The sequence below is a fragment of the Cervus elaphus genome, chromosome 2 (assembly GCF_910594005.1).
Source record: "Cervus elaphus chromosome 2, mCerEla1.1, whole genome shotgun sequence".
Lineage (NCBI taxonomy): Eukaryota > Metazoa > Chordata > Mammalia > Artiodactyla > Cervidae > Cervus > Cervus elaphus.
This window is the reverse complement of record NC_057816.1, coordinates 6,336,043-6,357,574: the sequence shown is the minus strand read 5'-3', so window position 1 is coordinate 6,357,574 and position 21,532 is coordinate 6,336,043. Positions and strand designations below refer to the sequence as shown.

General features: G+C 47.9%; 1 protein-coding gene and 1 non-coding gene across 4 annotated transcripts; one reads left to right on the top strand and one right to left on the bottom strand.

The window, feature by feature from the left end:
• Positions 1-62: 62 nt before the first annotated feature.
• On the bottom strand, positions 63-5,484 carry CTSF (cathepsin F). Of its 3 annotated transcripts, XR_006345385.1 has the most exons (15): positions 5,134-5,484; positions 4,826-4,924; positions 4,421-4,505; positions 4,271-4,332; positions 4,064-4,139; positions 3,049-3,162; positions 2,783-2,928; positions 2,598-2,694; positions 2,438-2,518; positions 1,587-1,706; positions 1,428-1,492; positions 1,073-1,163; positions 652-710; positions 408-571; positions 63-200 (listed from the first exon to the last, which is right to left on the bottom strand). XR_006345385.1 is itself a non-coding variant. In XM_043926005.1 (14 exons), the coding sequence occupies exons 1-14, from the start codon at positions 5,344-5,346 to the stop codon at positions 497-499; spliced, it is 1,383 nt and encodes a 460-aa protein (XP_043781940.1). In that variant the 5' UTR covers positions 5,347-5,484; the 3' UTR covers positions 63-496. The 3 variants fall into 3 exon arrangements, 2 of the variants coding, with proteins under 2 accessions (XP_043781940.1, XP_043781952.1); XM_043926005.1 differs by having other exon boundaries at positions 63-571; XM_043926017.1 differs by having other exon boundaries at positions 63-571; positions 3,049-3,159.
• Positions 5,485-8,614: 3,130 nt separating this feature from the next.
• On the top strand, positions 8,615-8,721 carry LOC122677628. The gene has a single exon (XR_006335867.1). It is a non-coding gene; the product is annotated as a U6 spliceosomal RNA (small nuclear RNA).
• The last annotated feature ends 12,811 nt before the right edge of the window (positions 8,722-21,532 follow it).

The following is a 21,532-nucleotide window of genomic DNA, read 5'->3' as shown; positions in this document are numbered from 1 at the left end:
TCCAGGGGTTCCCCAGCACCCCTCCTGGCCCTCAAGGTCTGAGCATTCACACCACACTGGGGTCCAGGACACCTCTTTATTGTGTTAGAAAAGGTCGGTGACAACAGTTTCTCTAGATGTGGAAGGCAACACGGTCCCCCAATCCAAGGGAACCAGAAAGTTTACAGCTTCAGAAGAAAACCGGGGTGGGAAGACAGAGCCTGCTGAGGACAGAGCTGGCTTTAAGACCAGAGTGTTTTCTTCCCACCTGCTCCTTACCCGAGCCCAGGGTTCTTGCCCCAGCTTCGGCTGCCAAGACATCATCCTTCACCCCAATCCTCCTAGCTATCAACATTCAGCAAAGGTGCTGCTGGGGAACTTCAGGGTGGGAGTGGGGGGAGGGCCTGTGTCCTGTGGCCTTTGCTCACCCTGGGGTCCCCGGTGCCCCTCCCTTGGCCAGCTCTGCCTCCTGGGGAGGGGCCGTTCTGGCCCACACCAGATCCTGCGCTGGTGTGCCTCAGTCTATCACCGCTGAGCTGGCCATGATGTTCACGCCACAGGCCCCAGAGCCACGGTGCAAGTAGTAGTAACCCTGGGGGGAGAGGGGTGTCAGTGAGGGCGCCAAGGCAGGATGGGGGCTGGAGGGCTGGGGGCCAAGCAGGCAAGACTCACCTCCTCACCCCAGTCAGTGCCCCAGCTGTTCTTGATGGCCCAGAAGGGAGTGGCAGAGCCTGGGGGGCGGGCAGTGTGGAGCGCAGGGAGAGTCAGGGACCCCCGAGTCTCCAGCCAGGGCCCCAGGCACTGGGCACTCTTCACGTGTCTGCTGTGGGCCTACTGGGCGACAGGTACTAGGGGAGGAGCAAAAAGCAAGACAGGCCCACCTACCATGCTCCCAGAAACCAGGAGCGGCTCTAGGGCTTGGAGAAGACACCCACCCATCCATAACTGCTCACACCTCCCACCCCCTTGGCTCTCCCATTCACAGAGAGAATGGGTGATCCTGCCTGGCCCACAGCCCGAGGCGGGGGGTAGGACAAGGTTCCTGAGATCCTGTGACCCGGGCTGGATGGGCGTAGGGGCGAGCGGAACTCACGGTTGCCATAGCCCACGAGCAGCACAGCGTGGTCGATGAGCCAAGGACTGCAGAGGGGGCGCAGGGGGTGGGAGATCCCGTGGCGGTAGAACTGAGTGGGGAGAGTAAGAGCGGGGGGGGGCCAACATGCTGCAACTACTGCAGCCCGAGCGCCTAGAGCGCGTGCTCCGCAACGAGGAGCCACCCAACGGGAAGTCCGCGCGCTGCAGCTAGAGGAAAGCCTGCACAGCGACGAAGACCCAGCACAGCCAGAAATAAATGAATAAATTATTTTTAAAAATGTAGGGGCCAGCTCCAAGAAGTGGGGGAAGAGTCAGCGAGAGCCGGAGCCGGAGCAGCGAGGCTGGGGCCCTACCTGCATGCCAAAGGCGTTGATGGCAACGGAGATGGGGCCGTTCTTGGCCAGCCAGGCCGCCAGCTCTGAGACAGGGGAGGGCCAGTGTCAGGGGGCGCCCAGGCCCTAGCCCCCCACTCCCCAGGCCTCTCCTCACACCCCCCCACCGCCCTCCCTTACTTTGCTCATTCTTGCTCAGCTCCACTGAGTCATTGATGTAGACCTTGGCCTTCTCTGCAGAGAAGCTGCAGGTCTGCAAGCGGCCTCGGTAGCTGTAGTCGTCCTCTGTCTCCAGCCCTCCTGGGATTGTGGGGAGGGGGGCCGGCAGATCAGAAGTTAGGAAAGGCGGGCCCTACTCACCATATTCATCTGCTCCCGGCCAGGGGCTGTGCTGAGCCCCTCGGACACAAGGCCTCGTGATTTCCATCTACCCCAGACCACAGGCCATCCTCTCTGAAGGGGACCTCTTTCTCGAGATGGCTCAGCTGAGGCCCACAGGCATGGGGCAGCCTCCAGTGAGATGTGTGGCAGATAGGGAACCCAGCTCCCAATTTCTGAGTCCTGACTCCCCAACAGCATTCCTAGGACTCCTGACCTTGGCTTACTTGTCCTGCCCTGACCGTTTGCTCCCAATCTGGCCCAGACCCCTGCCAGGCTCCCGCCCCAGGCTTTGTATGGAACTGCCAGGTTAGGGCAACACCTCCCCTCAAGGGGGAGGTGTGCTGCTCCTGGGTTCAGCAGCATTACAGGCCTCCCAGCAGTGAAAAGAGCAAGACCCCTGCTCTGCACCAGGAACTTGACACACCTTCCCCTCACTTGACCCTCAAGGCAATCCTACCAAGTGGGTGCAAGGAGGCCCATTTCACAGGTGAGACAAGTGAGGCTCTGAAAGAGCTGACCTGCCCAAGGTCTTCAGCCAGTTAGAGGTCAGCATTAAGACTTGAACCCAGTTCACAGGACTGTCTCCCGCCCTCACAAAGTGACTTCTGGGGGCGGGAGCTGTGCTCCTGACGCCCCTCCTGAATGCGTACCCAGATTCCTTATGGCCGAGTAGGCGTTGGAGGGCAAGCCGCCCAGGCAGGCCTTGTCAGTCTTGTCACAGTCCAAGAGCTCTAGAAGACAGAAGGCTGGTCCCGAGGAGCCCTCCGGAGGGGCTGGGCTAGGGACAGGGGGGCACAGCGGGATGCTCACCCTGCTCAGAGAGGGAGAGCAGGGTCCCCCGTTTGAGGAACCACTGGCCCTCCACGTTGCCTGTGACTGAGAAGGCCCAGCAGGAGCCGCACATGCCCTGCAAGAGACGGGCAGAGTGAGGGCTGGGTCCCTTCCAAAGGCCGGTGCAACCCGCGCATCCCACCCTCGCTTCTTCGGTGTCTGACCTGGTCCTTGACATCGGTGACAGCCCCCTTATTCCTCCAGTCCCACTGAGGCGGAGGAACATTGGTGATGGGCTGGGCCAGGCGCATGTTCCTGCCAGGCGCATCTTTCAGGAGGGGGTTGAGGTAGATGGTGCGGAACTCCTCCTCTGTGGACAAAGGTGGGCAGGGGGTGGGAAAAGAATATTCGAAGCCAGTCCTACCCAGGGGCCTTGGGAGCAGGCCCTGTCTCTTCCAGGCACTGTGAGGGCTCGGGCCACCACCCCTACCTGTCAGGTCACTGAACTTGGTGACCCCATACTGAGCTGTGCCTCGGTCCAGGGCCTGGATCTTCTGTGCTCGCACCATGTTATTGGCAAAGACAGACATGCGCCAACTGGCTTCTGAGGACCAACGAGCAGAAGTGAGACTTGGGCCCCAGGCAGATCATAAAGGAGAGGTGCTTGGGGATAAGAGGCAGAGGTTTCCATGGGGAACAGTGGCCTCTGGATCAGGTCTGAAGCTTATCTCAAGAAGGGCAGGGGACGACCCTGTGGTCCAGTGGCTAAGACTCCACACTACCAAGAAGGAGGCCTGAATTCAATCCCTGATCAGGGAACTAAATCCCGTATTCCACACCTGAAAGATCCTGCATGCTGCAACTAAGACCCGGTGCAGCCAGGTCTTTATCATTTATAATATTTAAATTATTATAATTTAATATTGAATTGTTTTATAAATTTTTATTTATAAAATGTTTATTGTCAAATATTTATATTTGATATTATAAATATATGCTATTATATTTATTATCAACATATTATATGCTAATTATATTACTTATATTATTATTTATATAATATTTATTTATTATTAAATGAAAATAAATATAATTTTAAAAAGAGAGAAGAGCAGAACCCTGAAATGTCAGGGTTCAGGGATCTGGTGTCAGGACCAGATCTGCAAGTGGTAAGAGTGAGGCCAAAATGGGGTGATGACTCCCCAGGTATGAAAGGAGAACTAAAATGGGCTCCAAAGACAGAAGGTCATGGGAAAAGGCCACCAAGCCAGGGGTCCTCCAGCAGAGAAAACCTGGCCTTTGCCCCATCCCACTCTACCCAGAATGATATCAGACAGGAGAAGTGCCAGCTACCCAAGGTGACTGCCAAGTCCCGGGAGGCTAAACAAGAACCTGGGGGGACTTGGGGGGGGGGGTCCCTCTGCCCTTCCCCAACACTAAGGTGCCAAGTCGGGGGAGAGGTCCTGATCTGATCGGGACACGTCCAGCCAAGGCTAGGGCCTCACCTTCCTTCGAATCATATGTCCGATTATAGGTGGTGACAAAGTCCTTGAAGATGGAAGCCATCTTCACAGAAAAGTCCTGGAAAGGCAGAGAGAGGGAGTCTTCACAAGCAGTCCTTCTCAGACAGATGTGGGAGCCCCAGGCCAGGGTGGAGGGAAGACAGTGAACAGAAGGCCACAGGCAGCTCCCCAGACAGACAGGCTCCTCACCTGGGGGAGGGGATCCTTGTTCAGCAGCGGAAGGAATGAACTGAACGTCTCATTTTTGTCATCTGGAGAGAGTTGGAAGAGAGAAGCAGGGCTGAACCCTGAGTGAAGTCTGACCTGAACCATCCCAGCACCCCTGGGCCCTCCCAGCACCTGTACTCTTGGTATCCACTGGGCCACAGTCCCGCCTCAGTAGCATGTGTTTCCCTAGCTCGTCTAGGACTTCGAAGCTGCAGAGCTGCAGGAAGAGGAAGGAGGAAGCCAGTCAGGGGGCTGCGAGGAGAGCAAGGCCTTTGGCAAGATGGAGCTGGAGGGTCCTCAGATGAGGACCATCTCGAAGGCAATCTCGCCCACAGTGGGGAACGAGGCACCGTCCGGGAGCGAGCACCCAGACCCCCGCCCTTTTACAGCATCTTGGTCTCTGACCTTCCAGGCCTGGGTAGTGTCAGGGTGAGGTAAATGCGGCCTCAGATCCCGCCCCCTTGACTTGACAGATCGTCCCAACTACAGCCAGATTCGACCCGGGGGCAAGGGAATGGCAGGAACCCCATCACTCACCAGGGTCTTCTTGGACACCGGGAGCTGGCACACAGTGGGGTCGTTGCAGGGAGGCTCCACCAGGGTCGCCTTCAGAGAGTACAGGGACCCCCGGCCCGCCTGGACGGAAGGGCGGGTGAGTGGCAGCACGGCCACCCTCTCCGCTGTCCAGCCTTCATGGGGCCCGCAGCCCCACCGTGCCCCCTTCCCCCTTCCCCATCACTATTAGTCCAACGTCCCCGCCCCAAGTCACGCCCAAAGTTCCCAACCCTCGGACTAGAGCCCGGCTCACCGCGGACCCAGGAGCCCCACCCCAAGCGCGTCCTCACCCGGCGGACGCGACCGCGCACGGCCTCCAGCGCGGCCCGCGTCCCGGCAGCCCGGCCGCGGTTGTACATGTCCAGGGCGAAGCGGACGGGCTCCCGCAGCTCCGGGGACGCCAGCTCCCAGGCCTGCGCGCCGGCCGCCCGAGGCTTGCTGGAGGCCGGAGCGGCGGCCGGGAGCAGCCCCAACAGCAACAGCACCTGCAGCCAGGGTGCCATGGCGAGGGCGAAGCTGGCAGCCCGGACTCACGCACGGACAGATGCGCGGACCAACCGACGGGGCGGAGCAGCCCGCAGCTGGGGGGCCCTAGTCCTCCCCCAGCTCCGGGGCCGCGGGGCCCCGGCCAATGGGCGCCGGCCGGGGGCGCCTGCGCGCTCGCTTATTTACGCCAGGCACGTGGGTGCGCTGGCTGTGCAAGACGGGCGGGACCCAGTTTCGACCCATAGGCAATCTTGCAAAACCAGCGTGATCTGGGGAGACGTGGCCCGATCCCCGACCTTGAGGTGATCTTCTTAGGTATGGGAACTGCTGTTTGAGGAGGGGAAACGATACTGACCGGAGAATAAAAACAACTACCACTTATTGCATACTTATTATATGATGCAGGTTATATGCCCTCTCCCTTTAATCTTTGTAGCAATCTTGTGAAGTAATAAATGTTATTATCCCCATCTAGTAATTGAGGAAATATAGGTTTAGAGAGACTAAGTGGCTTGTCGAGCATCTGCTAAGTGAAAGGGCTGGACTTAAACGTAGGGAGTGGACTTCAGAGCTTGAGCTCACAGCTCCATCTTTGAGGCCCGTCTTCTCATCACAGCTCCATCTTTGAGGCCCGTCTTCTCATCAGCAGAATGCAGCTAATATTCCCTGGAATGGCAGTGTCACAGGCTGTTGCGCGGATCGAGCACAAACATGTAAACAGTGCACAGTGTTGGAACCGTTCTTTCGTTCCTTCAGGCATTCACCGCTGTGTTCCAGGGCTTAGCAACAGGAAGCATGAGCAGATACGCTGGGCGTAATGCTGCCTGCTAGTAGCTCACAGTCTAGAGGAGAGACAGATGAGAAAAAGGAATTTTCCTCCAAGGTGTTACCAACTGGGGGAGAGGAAACAGAGAAGAGAGCTTTTGGCAACCCACTCCACTTTTCTTGCCTGGGAAATCTCATGGACAGAGCAGCCTGGAGGGCTGCAGTCCATGGGATTGCAAGGAGTGGGACAGGACTGAGCGACTAACACTTTCACTTCCAAGGCCCTTCAGGCTCCAGTCAGGCCTTGGACCTTATCCTGTGTTGTGCACTTGACACTCCAGTGACACTCTATTTGCAGAAATTCAAGCTCTTGCACACCCTGGAACCTTCACACTGCTCAAACTCCTAGACGCCTCGCTGCTCTCAGTTTAGAGGATGACTTCTCAGGAAGGCTTTCCTGACCCACACCCATTGCCCCTGACTAAGCTCAATGCCACTGTCTCTGTACTCCTAGACTCCTAGCCCCGTGAACTTCCTCCTTCTGAAAGACCTAAAGCTGAATGAATTAAAAACAGGAATTTATTAGGCCCAGCAGAAGCAGTGAGACTTTTCTTAGATCTGAGTTTCCAGAGATTGGTGTCATAGTTTACCCTCGTGGGAAACAGTCATCTTCCCCAAAGTCTGTTCCTTGGTTACTGGAGATACCTGACAAGTGTCTAGGGGAAAGGGTGGCTCATCTCATCAGAATAAGGGAAGACAGCATACTGTAATTCATGGAGGGAAAGGAGGAATTTTTTTAAGCCACATGTATGGCATCTCGGGCGATTCTCACAACAACCTTCAAGAGATAAACTGTATGATTACACTTGAGGAAAGTGAAGCAGGGATGTGTCAACATTCAGAAAAAGTGAAAGTGTTAGTCACTCAGTCGTGTCTGACTCTTTGGGACCCCATGGACATAGCCCACCAGGCTCCGCTGTCCCTGGAATTTTCCAGGCAAGTTAACACTGGAGTGGGTTGCCATTTCCTTCTCCAGGGGATCTTCCTGACCCAGGGATCAAAGCTGGGCCTCCTGAAGCTGAGCTGAAAAGAGGGAGACAGCAGAGGAGACTGGAAAGAAATAGACATTGAGTGAGGAGGAAGATGAAGAAAGAGTGATGTCAAGAAAGTAGAGGAAGAGAGTGGATTTCAAGAAAGAGGAAGTGAAAAAAAAAAGAAAGAAAGAAGAAGTGGCTGGTTGTGTCAAATGCCATGGAAAGGACAAGTAAGATGAGGGGACTGGGCAACATGTAGGTCACTGGGAACCTGACTGGGGACTTCCCTGATCATCCAGTGGTTAAGAATCTGTGTGCTAATGCAGGGGACACAGTTTCGATCCCTGGTCCAGGAAGATTCCACATGCAAAGGAGCAACTAAGTCTGGCACCACAACAGCTGAAATCTGTGTGTCCTAGAGCCCATGCTCCACAACAAGAGAAGCCACTGCAATGAGAAGCCCAAGAACTGCAACTAGAGAGTAGCCCCTGCTCACTACAACTAGAGAAAGCCCATGCACAGCAATGAAGACCCAACACAGCCAAAAATGAAATAACAGTGGTAAAGAATCCACCTGTAATGCAGGAGACTTAAGAGATCCAGGTTTGATCCCTGGGTCGGGAAGATCTCCTGGAGGAGGGCATGGCAACCCACTCTAGTATTCTTGCCTGGAGAATCTCATGGACAGAGGAGCCTTGTAGGCTACAGTCCATAGAGTCGCAAAGAGTTGGACATGACTGAAGTGACTGAGGTCAGCACAGCATATCTACATGCTAGGCACTCAGCATTTGCAGCACATGTACATGTATTAGCCCACTGGACCCCACAACCACCCCCACAAAACAGCTATGATGCAGATAAGGAAACTAAGACAACAAAAGATTCAGGGACTTCCCTGGTGGTCCAGTGGCTAAAACTGCGGGCTCTCAATGCAGGGGTCATGGAGCCAAAAGTGAAAAATAAATAAATAAGTAAATCTTAAAAAAAACAAAAACAAAAAGCAGATACAGAGTGCTAAGACCCAGTGCAGCCAAATTAATTTAAAACAAAACAAGAGATTTGGTTACTTGCCCAAGTTGCAGAAAGAGTGAAGATGGAAACAGGGTTTGAATCCAGTTCTAATAGAGACAGAGATTCTGCTTCTCCAACTGGCCTCTGCAGACCCTGGAGTACAAGAGGGGTGCCACTGGAAGTCAGGATAAACAGAGTGTTGTTCCTCCAGGCACACTCATGAACTAAAGTGATGGATCACCAGTGGCCTGGGGTCTAGAGTGAGAGGTGGGGGGTAGCTGACCATGCATGGTCCCGGCTTCTGCTTCAGTGGGTCTAGGTAAGGATCTTGGAATATGTGGGTGAATCTTTGGAATACTTTTGCTTGAAAAGTATGCACTTTTATGTCAATGTCTACACTGAGATGAAGTTTATTTTATTTTCTATTGGAACATCCCCCAGATATTAGGAATGGCATGCAAAATTTGTAGCACTTGTGCTCGCTTCAGCAGCACATATACTAAAATTGGAACGACACAGAGAAGATTAGCATGGCCCCTGCGCAAGGATGACACGCAAATTCGTGAAGCATTCCATAAAAAAAAAAAAATTTGTAGCACTTTTTTTTTTTTGGCCACGCTTGCAGGATCTTTGTTCCCCAACCAGGGACTGAACCATGGCAGTGAAAGCTCTGAGTCCTAACACTGGACTGCCAGAGCACTCCTGCAGCGTCTTTAAAGAGCTGAATTTTCAATGAGTGGCCTTTCATCCCTAAATTCCAGGATAAGGGGTTGATGTTACCTTCTTCTGCCACTAGGGTGTGAGAAAGTCTGCGTTTACACTGAAGCAAATGCTGCCCAGAAACCAAAGTGTCCAGGGAATGCCCCAACAGCCACGACATGGTGGGATGGAACTGGACTTTCTAGGACAAGCTGAGGCAAACAGCAGGGTTTCCTTCTTGGAATTTCACCTGATTTATGAAAATGGTAGTTAACAACTGTATGATCTGAATCATTTCCGGACATCACCAACTCACCTCCTGACCTTCAGGGATGGTGGGCAACTTATCAAACTTTTACCCAGTAAGTGAAATACTTCAGTTTCATAAGACCTTGTTTCCCTAAGCGTGAGAGGTAGGAGACAATCAAGAGAAAAGAGGGCAAAATCATAGATTTTTGGTTCAGACTGACTGGCCAGCTTTTAATTCTGGCTTGGCCACTTCAAATTGGCTGTGTGACTATGAGAAAATTACCTGTCTGAGCCTTTTTGAGAAGGTTTTATTATTTTTTTACTGTGCTGGGTCTTAGTCACTCATGGGCTTTTATCTAGTTGCAGCAAGTGGGGGCTACTCTCCGGTTGTCGAGCGAGGTCTTCTTATTTCAGTGGCTTCTCTCACTGTGGAGCATGAATTTTAGGGTGAGTGGGCTTCAGTAGTTGCCACACGTGGGCTCAGTCGTTGTGGCCCATGGGCTTAATTGCTCCAAGGCATGTGGGATCTTCCTGGAACAGGGATCGAACCCGAGTCTCCTGCACTGGCAGGCAGATTCTTTACCACCGAGACACCAGGGGAGCCCCTGTGAGTCTTTTTTTTATTTATTTATTAAATTATTTATTTTTAAATGATGCAAAGATGAATATTTTTAATGATAAAAGGTACAATTCACAAAGAAGATAGACATCATAAACCATCAAAACCGGGGTTTCCCTGGTAGCTCAGCTGGTAAAGAATCTGCCTGCAATGTGGGAGACCTGGGTTTGATTCCTGGGTTGGGAAGATCCCCTGGGGAAGGGAACAGGTACCCACTCCAGTATTCTAACCTGGAGAATTCCATGGGCTAGTCCATGGGGTCACAAAGAGTTGGACATGACTGAGCAACTTTCACTTAGACATTTAACAACAAAGAAACAAAGATATATAAAGCAAAAATCAGAAGAAATGTAAGGAAAAAGAAAAAAAATATAATCATAGACATATAAATATTTCTCTGAGAATATTTTCTCAAGTGCAGAAAAATAAAAATAGCATCTTGAATGACATCATTAACAATTTAAATATAATAGATTTCTATTTCTATTAATTTACATTAAGCTTATATCCTACACAAGTATATTTAAAAGTTTGTATCATGCATTGTTATTAGATATCCATAGGACGTTTAGAAAAAGTGGCAGAAAGATAGACATTACTATATTTCAAAAAGTAGTAATTCTGTTTTTGTGTGATTGAGTTATACATATACAATATATTATTTTTCCAATTTTTTTCATTATAGGTTATTACAAGATATTGACTATAGTTCCCTATGTTATACAATAAATCTTTGTTGCTTGTTGCATATCTTTTTTTAATTAGAAATCTAGCATTCTATTCATACTAAGTCAAACAAGTGGAATAAAAATGTCATAAATTTTTTAGTTTGGCAAAAATTCATAAGTTTTCTAATATATATATATAATACATATTATATTTATATACATGTATACAAGTTTTCCTACTATGCTTGATAAAGGCTTGAGAAAGAATATATTAAAAAAAGAAGAGATGGAGAAATTGGAAAACATAAACTAAATGAAGTGGGACGACTGAATATAAAATAGAAAAAGTGAAACAAACTAGAGAAAAGTAAAAGATCCTCACATAGTCCAGTTGTTTCTAAACAGGGCTGCTCATTAGAAACATATCTAGACCTTTGGAGAAAAAAAAGCAATACCTGGGCACTTGTATTTTTTTTTCACTTGTATTTTTCAAAACATCCCAAGATAATTCTGATATGCATCTAGATTTTAAAAAGTGATTACAGGTTTTTCTATTAAATGATAGTTTTGGTGATGTAGAATTCTATTATTTTTCTGTTGACTAATCATGATACTGTGGTATTAAATGAGTAATAGTTACATAATCATAACAGTGACAAATGTTCATCAGTTTTTACAATCAACAGCCAGACAAAAAATAAAAGATAATTACAATTGCAAGCCATAATGGGAACATGATTAACCTAACGATATAAAATAATTACATACAATCTGAGGCGTCAGGCAGAGTGATGCGGTAGTGGAAGTGCCTACATGCATATATTTTCATCTGCTTAGTCAGTCTGTGTCTCTTGGTTGGTGCATTTAATCCATTTACATTTAAGATAGTTATCAATATGTGTGATCCTGTTACCAGTTTCTTAATTGCTTTGGGTTTATTTTCTGTAGGTAGGTCTTTTCCTTCTCTTGTTTTCTGCCTAGAGAAGTTCCTTTAGCATTTGGTGTAAAGCTGATTTGGTGGTGCTGAATTCTCTTAACTTTTGCTTGTCTGGAAAGCTGTTGATTTCTCCATCAAATCTGAAGGAGAGTCTTGCTAGGTAGAGTATTTTTAGTTGAAGTTTCTTCCCTTTCATCACTTTAAATATATCATGCCATTCCCTTCTGGCTTGTAGAGTTTCTGTTGAGAAATCAGCAGATAACCTGATGGTAGTTACCTTGTATGTTATTTGTTGTTTTTCCTTTGTTGCCTTTAATATTTTATCTCTATCTAGCTTTGATAGATGGACCTTTGTTGGCAAAGTAATGGGGGGCTCAGAACCTTCACAACAGTGCGAGGACATCTTGGTATTAATGTTCTCCAGTTTGTGGGTCACCCACCCGGCAGGAATGGGATTTGATTTTGTTGTGATTTGCCCCTCCTACCGTCTCGCTGTGGCTTCTTATTTCTCTTTAGACGTGGAGTATCTTTTTTTGGTGGGTTCCAGCATCCTTCTGTCGATGGTTGTTCAACAGCTAGTTGTGATTTTGGTGCTTTTGCAGAAAGCAAGCGGAGGAGGAGGAGTTGAGCACACGTCCTTCTACTCTGCCATCTTTTACCAGAATCCCTTACCAGAGCCTTTTTGTAGACATAGGAAGAAGACAGGAATGCACCTCACTTATCACATCAGTTCTAACCTTCTAGCAACAAACAAACATTTGCAGAGAGAGTCCTAAAGGGCGGGATGAGAAATGAGAATGTGAAAGCCCAGGTCTTTGATGGAGAAGGGGAGCTCAGAAAGAGAAGGCAAATAAAGCAGAGCTTAGATGGCTAGGCTTTCACATACACCAAAGGTCTCAAAGGGAGATCTACTGTCCCTGGAAACTTGAATTTGGACATTTGTAGGGGCATTTTTGTTTATCACATTGATAGGAGCTCTCCTGGTCCTTAGTAGACAGGGGCCAGCAGTACTAGACATTCTTCAATGTTCAAGACAGTCCCACATTACTGAGAATAGTTCCATGTCCTGCACAGCTTTCTAATGTGCCGCTGATCATTTCTGTTAGGGTTCACAAGGGTCTTATACCATGTAGTTAAAAATGGCCTGTTGTGGTGACCTGACAAACAAGGGATGAAGTCACAGTGGCCACATTGCTCTGGTGGGCATCCTGATTTTTCCTTCAGGCGATATCCTGTTTTTCCCTGCTGGTGCCAGTTTCTCAAGACTACATGACCACCCAACCATGAGACCCCTTCGACTACGTGACCACAAGACCCCAGCTGTGGGTTAAAGATAAACTGAGGCCCCCTCCCTCCAGGGCACAATTTTCCATCGATAGGATATAAGAAGGGTTGGCTGTAAAAAGAGAGCGCTGGTTTCTCTCTAAAGCCAGTCACTTTCTTTCTTTCTTCCTATAATAAATCTTTCTCTGCCTGAATGCCTGGCTCGCTCTCTTTTTCTTCGCGCTCGCCTTACAATATCTAAGAGAAAAAATCTGTTTATAGTTATCTGCACCAAGAACCCTTAACTCTGTTTATGTAGACATGTAATACCATGGGCACAGTTTTCCAGGAAGTCTACTAAAATGAAAATCCAGGGAAGAATTTTCTTTGTATGAGTTCAGATCTTTACAAAGGATATTCACCATTTCAGAAGATTATGCCTCTGAAGATCAGTATTTGGGGTGATCTCTGTTCACAGTGGGCTTCCCAAGTGGCGCTAGTGGTGAAGAACCCGCCTGCCAATGCATGAGACATAAGAGATGCAGTTTGATCCCTGGGTTGGGAGGATCACTTGGAAGAGGAAATGGCACCCCATTCCAGTATTCTTACCTGGAAAATCCCATGGACAGGGGAGCCTGGTGGGCTCCAGTCCATGGGGTTGCAAAAGAGTCAGACAGGGCCTAGCGATTAAACCACCACAGTTCATAATAATCTCTTTGTTACAGCTTTCAGTGTGATCCTGACTGAGCATGTCCATGTGGAACTGCAGATTTATTTAGCATAAACTGCTTTCATTTTCTTTTTCCTTGATTTTAAAAATTATGTTGGTAGGGAGGATATTATCCATGAACTTTCATCTCATTCATTTGACAACTATTGATGGAGTGCACAACTATTGATCAGGCACAATCCAGATGCTGGGGATGTAAAGAGGGCATTGTAAAATATTTATTGTTAAAACAGCATGTTGGATCTGACAGAGGTGAGATCCACTGATAGGGCCCATCTGGCTTTTAATCCTAATTCCACCACAGTCTACTATTATGTAATCTGGTGTCATGTCAGCCTGAGCGTGAGTTGGAAAAGAATTTCCAGACACAGAGTGTTTCAGAAAGGAGTGAGTTTATTAAGAACAAAGAGCAGAGATAATGTGGGCGCTGCAGGCACAGCGGGCTGACCTCCTGCCTGGCCAGGGAGAGCTGGCTGGATGCTGTTAGAACAATGGGCCGGCTCAAGGAGGATCTGGTGCTTTTCTTGGGCTAGGAGCCAATTTTTATAGCCTCAAGACAAAGGAAATTCCTGCTGGAAGGGTGGCATTAGGTGATTGGTTAGGGTGATTACTCGGGTGGGCATTTTTGTCTAATTTAGGGTCATGAAGCTGGCTGGTAAGGCTCAGGGGACTTTTGGCAATGGTTACAGTGGGGCTCAGTCAGTTCTGAAAGTGACTTTGGTTTTGGGCTCTGCGTCTGTGGCCTTGGTACAGGCCTTGCAGCTGTGACCTCGGCATGGGACTCCATATGTGGGACACATCTTTTCCCCGCTCTGAGCCTCCTTGTATTGATGCGTGTAGATTACCTAAGACCATGCAGTTCCTCCTATCTGCTCATTGAATGGCAGCTGGGATGGACATTATTATGTTGACCGATTCCTTGATGATGCACACAGTAACACTGTTCTATCTTTCTCAAATAAGTCCTCAAACTCCGATGCCTAGCTAGCTCTTTCCTTTGAGGCTCCCCATGTCCCTCTCATTCTGAGTTGTCCAAAATCCGCAGTGATTTACTGTCCCAAAGAGGTGCGGTGAGGCTAGTTTCTGAGGCTACTGCCTGTGGTCTTATCGCCTTCTCCACCGAGCAAGGTAACCGGAAGTCCCAACTTCACTGCTGTTGTGACTTGTTATCGCCACACGATGGCGCTGTTGAAGCTTGGTCCTGGCCACTCCCAGGGCGTCCACAGAGCAGAGCCCCCTTCAGGGTCAGGGATGGACTCGGTTCCAGCTGCTGGGAATGCCGCCCTGGGCTGTCAGCCCCTCGAGGACTGCCTCGGCTGACGAGTCATGCCCACTTCCTCAGGCAGCTACATCTAATGACGAATCTGAAGGGTCAGAGCTCCCTGCTGGGTGGGAAGAGGTGTCCCTTGGGATTGCAGGGCAGCGAAAACTCTCCCGCGGCCCAGCCTCACCTCCTTCCCTTCTCTTCCCGCGCTGTTGATCCTCAGGGTGCTCCCAACAGACTTCCCGCCCTCCAGTCATCCTCTCCAAATCTGCTCCCCAGGGACACCGTCCACTTAGAATAAAATCTCAGCTCCACAAGAATGGGCATCACCTGGTCCCTGTCCCCTTTTCTGAACTCACCTCATGCTCTCTCGCTGCCCCTCACTAAGCCCCCACCACAATGATCCTCTTCTTGGCCACAAGTCAAGTGATTTTCAGGTTCAGGGCTTTTGCACCGGCTGTTCCTTCTGCCTGGAGAGACTCCGCCTGCTCTATAGGGGGCAAGTTCCTACCCAGCAGTCCAGTCAGCCTAAATACTGTTTCTTCAGAGTAAGGACCCTTCCGCTCCCTCAAAACACTATATTTGTCAGCACACATCACACTCTGTCCTTATTCTGCTTATTCCCACTGGGCTGTATAAACTTCTGAGAGCAGGGACCTTGACTGTCTTATTCCCGTTTTTCTCACCCTGACGTGCCTCACCCTCAGGCCATTTTCTCCCCCTAGACACCAGAGACCTCTGAGCTCTTCAGAGGCTGTGAAAATGTTAGAGTCTGGGAAAAAAATTTTATTGAGTCCAAAAAAAATTGTTAATGGAATTTTCTACATATTTAGTTAAATGCCTAAAGTCATCTCATTGACTTTATTGTTAAATTCAATATTCATAAAAATTTTGGTACAACTGAGAAGGATTTATGAGTTAGACTTTCTCAACCCAAGCCCATCTGGTGTATACAGGATGATTGCTTAAAAACATCATAGTAAATCATAATTTTTTGTGTGTTTTTTTTTTCTTTTCATAAGAGATTTGGGGATTTTTTTTTTAGTATTTTTGTTTCTTTTTTCTTTTTAAAAAAATTTTTCTGTGTGTGTTTTAGTCCCTCAGTTGTGTCTGACTCTTTGTGACCCCATGGATTGTAGCTCGCCAGGCTCCTCTGTCTATGGGATCCTCCAGGCAAAAATACTGGAGTGGGCTGCCATTTCCTTCTCCAGGGGATCTTCCTGACCCAAGGATTGAACCCCGGTCTCCCTCACTGCAGGCAGACTCTTTACTGTCTGTGCCACCAGGGAAGCCCCTCAAATCATAATTTAAACAAGTTACATGAAGTAACCTGTGGGGTGTCTTCCACTTTCTTGATGGAGTCCATGGATGCACAAATTCTACATTTTTATCTATCACTTACCAACTATACTACTCGGTAGGACTCCGCTGATGAATACTACAGAATAAAGCCCACGCTGGACCTGGCCCTCCCTACCCCTCCAACCTCACTCCCCTCCAGGCCTTTTTAAAGGCTGGTTAATGCCAAAGTCCTTGTAGTTCTCCCACATACACTATGCTCCTCTCCCATACTTCTGCTCATGCTGGGCTTAGAAAGTTCTCCTCTTTTCCTCTGCCACCATGTGCCTGGTGACTCCCACTCAACTTTCTAGAATTTAGACTCTGCTTGAGTGTGGCCTCCTCCAGGAAGCTCTCCCTGATCACCCTTCCCCTAATTCCTCCCCTCCCAAGCGCTGTTGAATATTCCTTTAGTGCACTCCCACTGTACCCTTCACATGCCATATGATTGAAATTATCTTCCCTAATAAATCTTAAATCCCACAGCAACAGGGACTGGTTCTCTTTGGTTTCCTCTGGCTCTGCCCTCCCCACTCCATCCCCCACCCTGCACCCCCAAACAGTGTCTGGCGCTTGGGAGTTCAGTGAAAGTGCTCTGGGCCTGGAAGAAGAATGATGTGGCCTCAGCATCACTGCTGGGAATCAAGTGGGTTGTGCCCAAGGCCTGATTTCCCCCACGTACAAGTGATGATGAAAGCCAAGAATATGATCATACTCAGCTTCTTCCCAAGGGCCTCAACTGGGCAGACTTGTTTTTGGTATTTTGTGATAAGAAACAGTAAAATGCTTAAGAGCATGTACTTGGAGTCAGACGTCTGGGTCAGAATCAAGACTCTGAAATGTTCCTAAGTGATGTGACTTAGGCAGGTTACATAACCGCTTGTGCCTCAGTCTCATCTGGACCGTGAAATGATCATAGTACCTACCTCACTACATTCTATGAGGACTAAACGAATTACTGTGTGAAAAGTGTTTAGAATGGAGCCTGGCACTTATTAATTACTATGTAGTATTAGCTAGCCTGATTAAAATAGCCTTTTTTTTTCCTTTTTTTTTTTTAGTTCTACCACTTTATTGCTACCAACCCATCTCCCTCCACCCTTGTGCACACATGCTCAGTCATGTAACCCCATGGACTGCAGCCCGCCAGGCTCCTCTGTCCATTGACTTTTCCAGGCAAGAATACTGGAGTGGGTTGCCATTTCCTTCTCCAAAAATAGCCTTTTAAAATAAATTTTAAAAGTGAGTCAGTATCAGGACTTCCTTGGCGTCCAGTGTTTAAGACTCCACACTTCTACTGCGGGGGGTGCAGGTTCAATCCCCGATTGGGAACTAAGATCCATCTGCCAGTTGGCTCAGCCAGAAGAAAAGTGAGTCAATATACTTACATAGACATAGACAACAGAGTTGTGGTTGTCAAGGGTGAAGGAGGGTGAGGGAGGGGAGGATTGGGAGTTTGGAATTTGCAGATGCAAACTAGTGTATATAGGATTGATAAAGTACTTGTAGCACACAGAACTATATTCAATATTGTGATAAACTATAAAGGGAAAGAAAAGGAATATATACATATGTATAACTCAGTCACTTTACTGTACAGCAGAAATTAACATAACATTGTATATCAAACATACTTCAATAAAAAATTTTTTACAGTGAGTCAATATAAAGAAAATTGTTTGGGGCCTTCCCTGACAGTCCAATGGTTAAGACTCCTTGCTCTGAATGCAGGGAGCATGGTTTCAATCCCTTGTCAGAGAACTAAGAACCTGCATACCCACAGTGTGGCCAAAAAAAAAAAAAAAATTCATTTGGCAAACAACAGTACAAGGAAGAGGTGAACCAAACACAGAAACCCCAAGACCAAGAGGGGTAGGACTGTAGGCTTAGTAGAATCAGAAGTACGGGGGCCCAAGACCTAATTGATATCTATAGGACATTTCACCCCAAAACAATCAATTTCACCTTTTTCTCAAGTGCACACGGAACCTTCTCCAGAATAGATCACATCCTGGGCCATAAATCTAGCCTTGGTAAATTCAAAAAAATTGAAATCATTCCAGTCATCTTTTCTGACCACAATGCAGTAAGATTAGCTCTCAATTACAAGAAGTACGGGGACCCAAAGTCAGCTTCCATCTGCACCTGTGAACATAGGAACTTGGCTCCGCCCTGTGGGTCTCAGTTTCCCAGAGTGACCGGGTCACCCCAAGCCAGTCAGCTTGTCCAGCAGCTAGATGACCAATGTGCAGAGCTGCCGACTGCTTTTAAGTTGCAGTTTTACCTCTGGCTTTGCCCTTGACGTTTTATAAGCAAACAAGCTGGTCAACCAACCCTTCCCCCATGTTCACTGCCCCTGCCCCAGCCACTGCCCACCCCCCTGACTCAAGTCTCACTGTCTCGGCCTCCATCCCCACTACTGTCTTTGCCCCCACCTCTGTCCCTTCATTAACAAAATACAAATAGGGCCCCCCAGACCCATTCTGGGGTTTCATGATGTCCAAACCATTTTTGGTAATACTGCCAACATGTTATCTGCCTTTTCTCCTGTCTCCTGAGTAGTGTGTTTTCCACAGGCTGTGTGAAGTCCAACATTGCAACAGATGCAGCAGAAACATAAATGAAAATCTGGCTGTCTCCTATTAAGCCAGACACTCAGAAGATTTGCAAGACAGTAAAATATCCACTCCACTACTTAACGTCATTTTTCATAAAACACATTATCTCTGTAAACGTATAATGGGATTCGTGGTTATTTATTTTTAAAAAATGTTTATTTATCTGGCTGTGTCAGGTCTCAGCTGTGGCGCGCAGGCCTCTCTAGTTCCTTCGTTGCCCTGTGGCATGTGGGATCTTAGTTCCCCAAGCAGCGATTGAACCTGTGCCCCCTGCATTGGAAGGTGGATTCTTAATGACTGGATCACCAGGGACGTCCCAGTGTTAATTTAAATAACTAATATGTATATAATAAATATGTTATAAAATACATTCTCTCTCTATATATATATATTAAAATGTGCAAATGAATGATCCATCCCTTTAATGTAATAATGTATACAGAACATATTGGACTTTTATGGGTTTGGACCCTGGCCCTGCCTTGACAACAAAAAGGCTGCAGCAAATGATCACAGCCCTGATGGCCTCTGGGTTTGGGGCAGGCCCAAAACTAAAACTTCCACAAAAATCCTCAGTAATTTAGAGAATTAGTTTTGTCCAATTATCCTAGAGTCCAGTTTCCCCAGAGGGACGTATCACTGCCCTCTCTTTCTTTGCAAGGTTGCCGTGAGGATTAAATGAAATAATATCCTTAAAGCACTTGAGCGTGATGCTTGGCAACCAACTGGTCCTCAACACAGTTGAGTTTGCTGGCGTGGGACCTGGCATGGAGGCCTGGCACCAAGCAGGGGCCCCCATTGACAACCAGAGCCCCCCAGGCAAAGGACTTATTCCAGATCTGGGTTTAAGTCACGATTCCACCAGTTCAGAGGCAAGTTACATTTGACTGATTCTCAGTAGAATGACCGTAAACAGCACTTTGTAATCAGTAGAACAAGAATGAATATGAGTTATCATCATTATTAGTTATCATTATTATTATTCCATAGGTAATACTTACATATATGTAATAATGGTAACGATTCACCAAATCTATAAATAGGATCAGCAGGGAAGGATCACTAAGCCATGGGTTTAGGCCTGGAACTTTGGGAAAGTCAGTCCTAGGCCTTCAGATTCCCATATCCAGGGACTAGGATGAAAGGGCAGGATCCGAGAAGCAGTGTTTTGAGGCAGCTGGCGCTGCCAGGTCTTCTGTGGCTCCTTCTCGAGCCTGTCCTGGGTTTCATGATGTCCTTTCATGTCCCGAGGCCCAGATATCCCAACTGTACCTGTGTGTCTAGGACTATACTCTCCCCGTCCTATCTCTGTGTACTATTCCCATCCAGACGATAAGTGGCGATTTCCAAGGACTAATTCATGTGAGCTAATGTTTCCCAAAATTAACTTCCCAATGACCATACGGCCATGAAGGAATAAAAGCATTTGTTGTATTTTTTGTAAGACCCGTACGAGCTCCCAATACACTCCTATGTACTGTGAAACTCTTCAGGAATGCAGTACGTAATGTTCCCCAGTTATCTGACCATGGAACCCTTCTCCCAGGACTATCACTCAGGACTAGTATACTTGGCACACACTTTGGGAAATGCTGCACTAAGCCTCTTGGCTTCCTCCTCCTGTGTGTTTGCTTCTTAAAGGGGCCGGTGTTGTAGCACTTCAGTTAGCAAACTACACCCTGAGGCAGCTGCCTGTTTTCGTAAATAAAGTTTTAACGGAACACAGCCTGCTCATTTACTTATGTAATTGCTTACACACAACAAAAGCAAAGTTGAGCCTTGGGACAGAAAGCGTATCGCTCACAAAGCCTTAAATATTTGGATCGCTCACAAAGCCTCAAAGAGTTGGTACTGTCTGGCCCTTTAAAAAGCCTGTGGACCCCTGCTCTAGTGTTGCTCACCTGGGTCCTGTGTAACCTCCAGAGAACACACCAGCAGAGCAGGAGGGAAGCCATACTACAGAGGCTGACTATAGCGTATCTGCCTGGAGGGCCGGTTTCATTCAAAGATAATGTTAAGCACCAACTTTATATTAAAAAAAAAAAAAAAAAAAAAAAACATGGACAGGGAATTCCCTGGTGGTCCAGGGGTTAGGACTCACTGCTTTCACTGCTGGGGTCAAGATTCCTGGTAGGGGAAACTAAGACCCTGCAAGCCATAAGGTGTGGCCAAACCAAAAAAAAGGTACATATTACATAGGAGAATGCAAATCTTGCATAGATTTCAAAAATAAAAACTTTAAATTTCTCAGGCCTCTCAGGCTAGCGCTGCTTTACCCTCCCTGCTCTCGGCCTCCACCCCAATCCCTCATACCTGACCAAGATGCTTGCTTCTGTTCCTCAATTCTAAGGGTTACTTGGGTGGAAAAGTTTGAGAAGTGCTGCTTTGTTAGGAAAACAAAGTAGAAGTGCATGCATCCACATCAGCAAAGAACGAACGGAGAACTTCTGGACCAGGGGCTTTTAACTTACTTGTGCAGACAGGTGAGGCAGGCTGTGTGTAAGAGCTTTCTTACCATAACTCACAGAATCAGTGCACCAAGACAGACCTGGGTCAGACAGACCTGGGCTTGAAGCCCGGCGCTCCCATTAAGTATCTTTATGACCTTGGGTTAGTCACGTGATCTAACTGAGCCTTCATTTTCTCAATGGTAAAATGGTGATTAAAACACATGCTTCACGAGAAGTCTAAGAGATTGTGCAGAGAGAGTGTTCTGTACAAGTTAAGAACTCAGTAAGTACTAACTCACTACTAACATGTCAGCTAAATTTCCTGAGTATGTAAAGAGCTCAGAAAAATCAAGAAAGCAAGTCAAAAACAATAGTAAAGTAGGCAAAGGGCTTGAATATTTTACAGAACAAACAAACCAACCAGGTCTTCCCTGGTGACTCAGTGGTAAAGAATCTGCCTGCCAACGCAGGAGACAGGGATTCGATCCCTGGTGCAGGAAGATCCTACATGCAAGGAACAACGAAGCCTGTGTGCCACAACTAGTGAGCTTGTGCTCT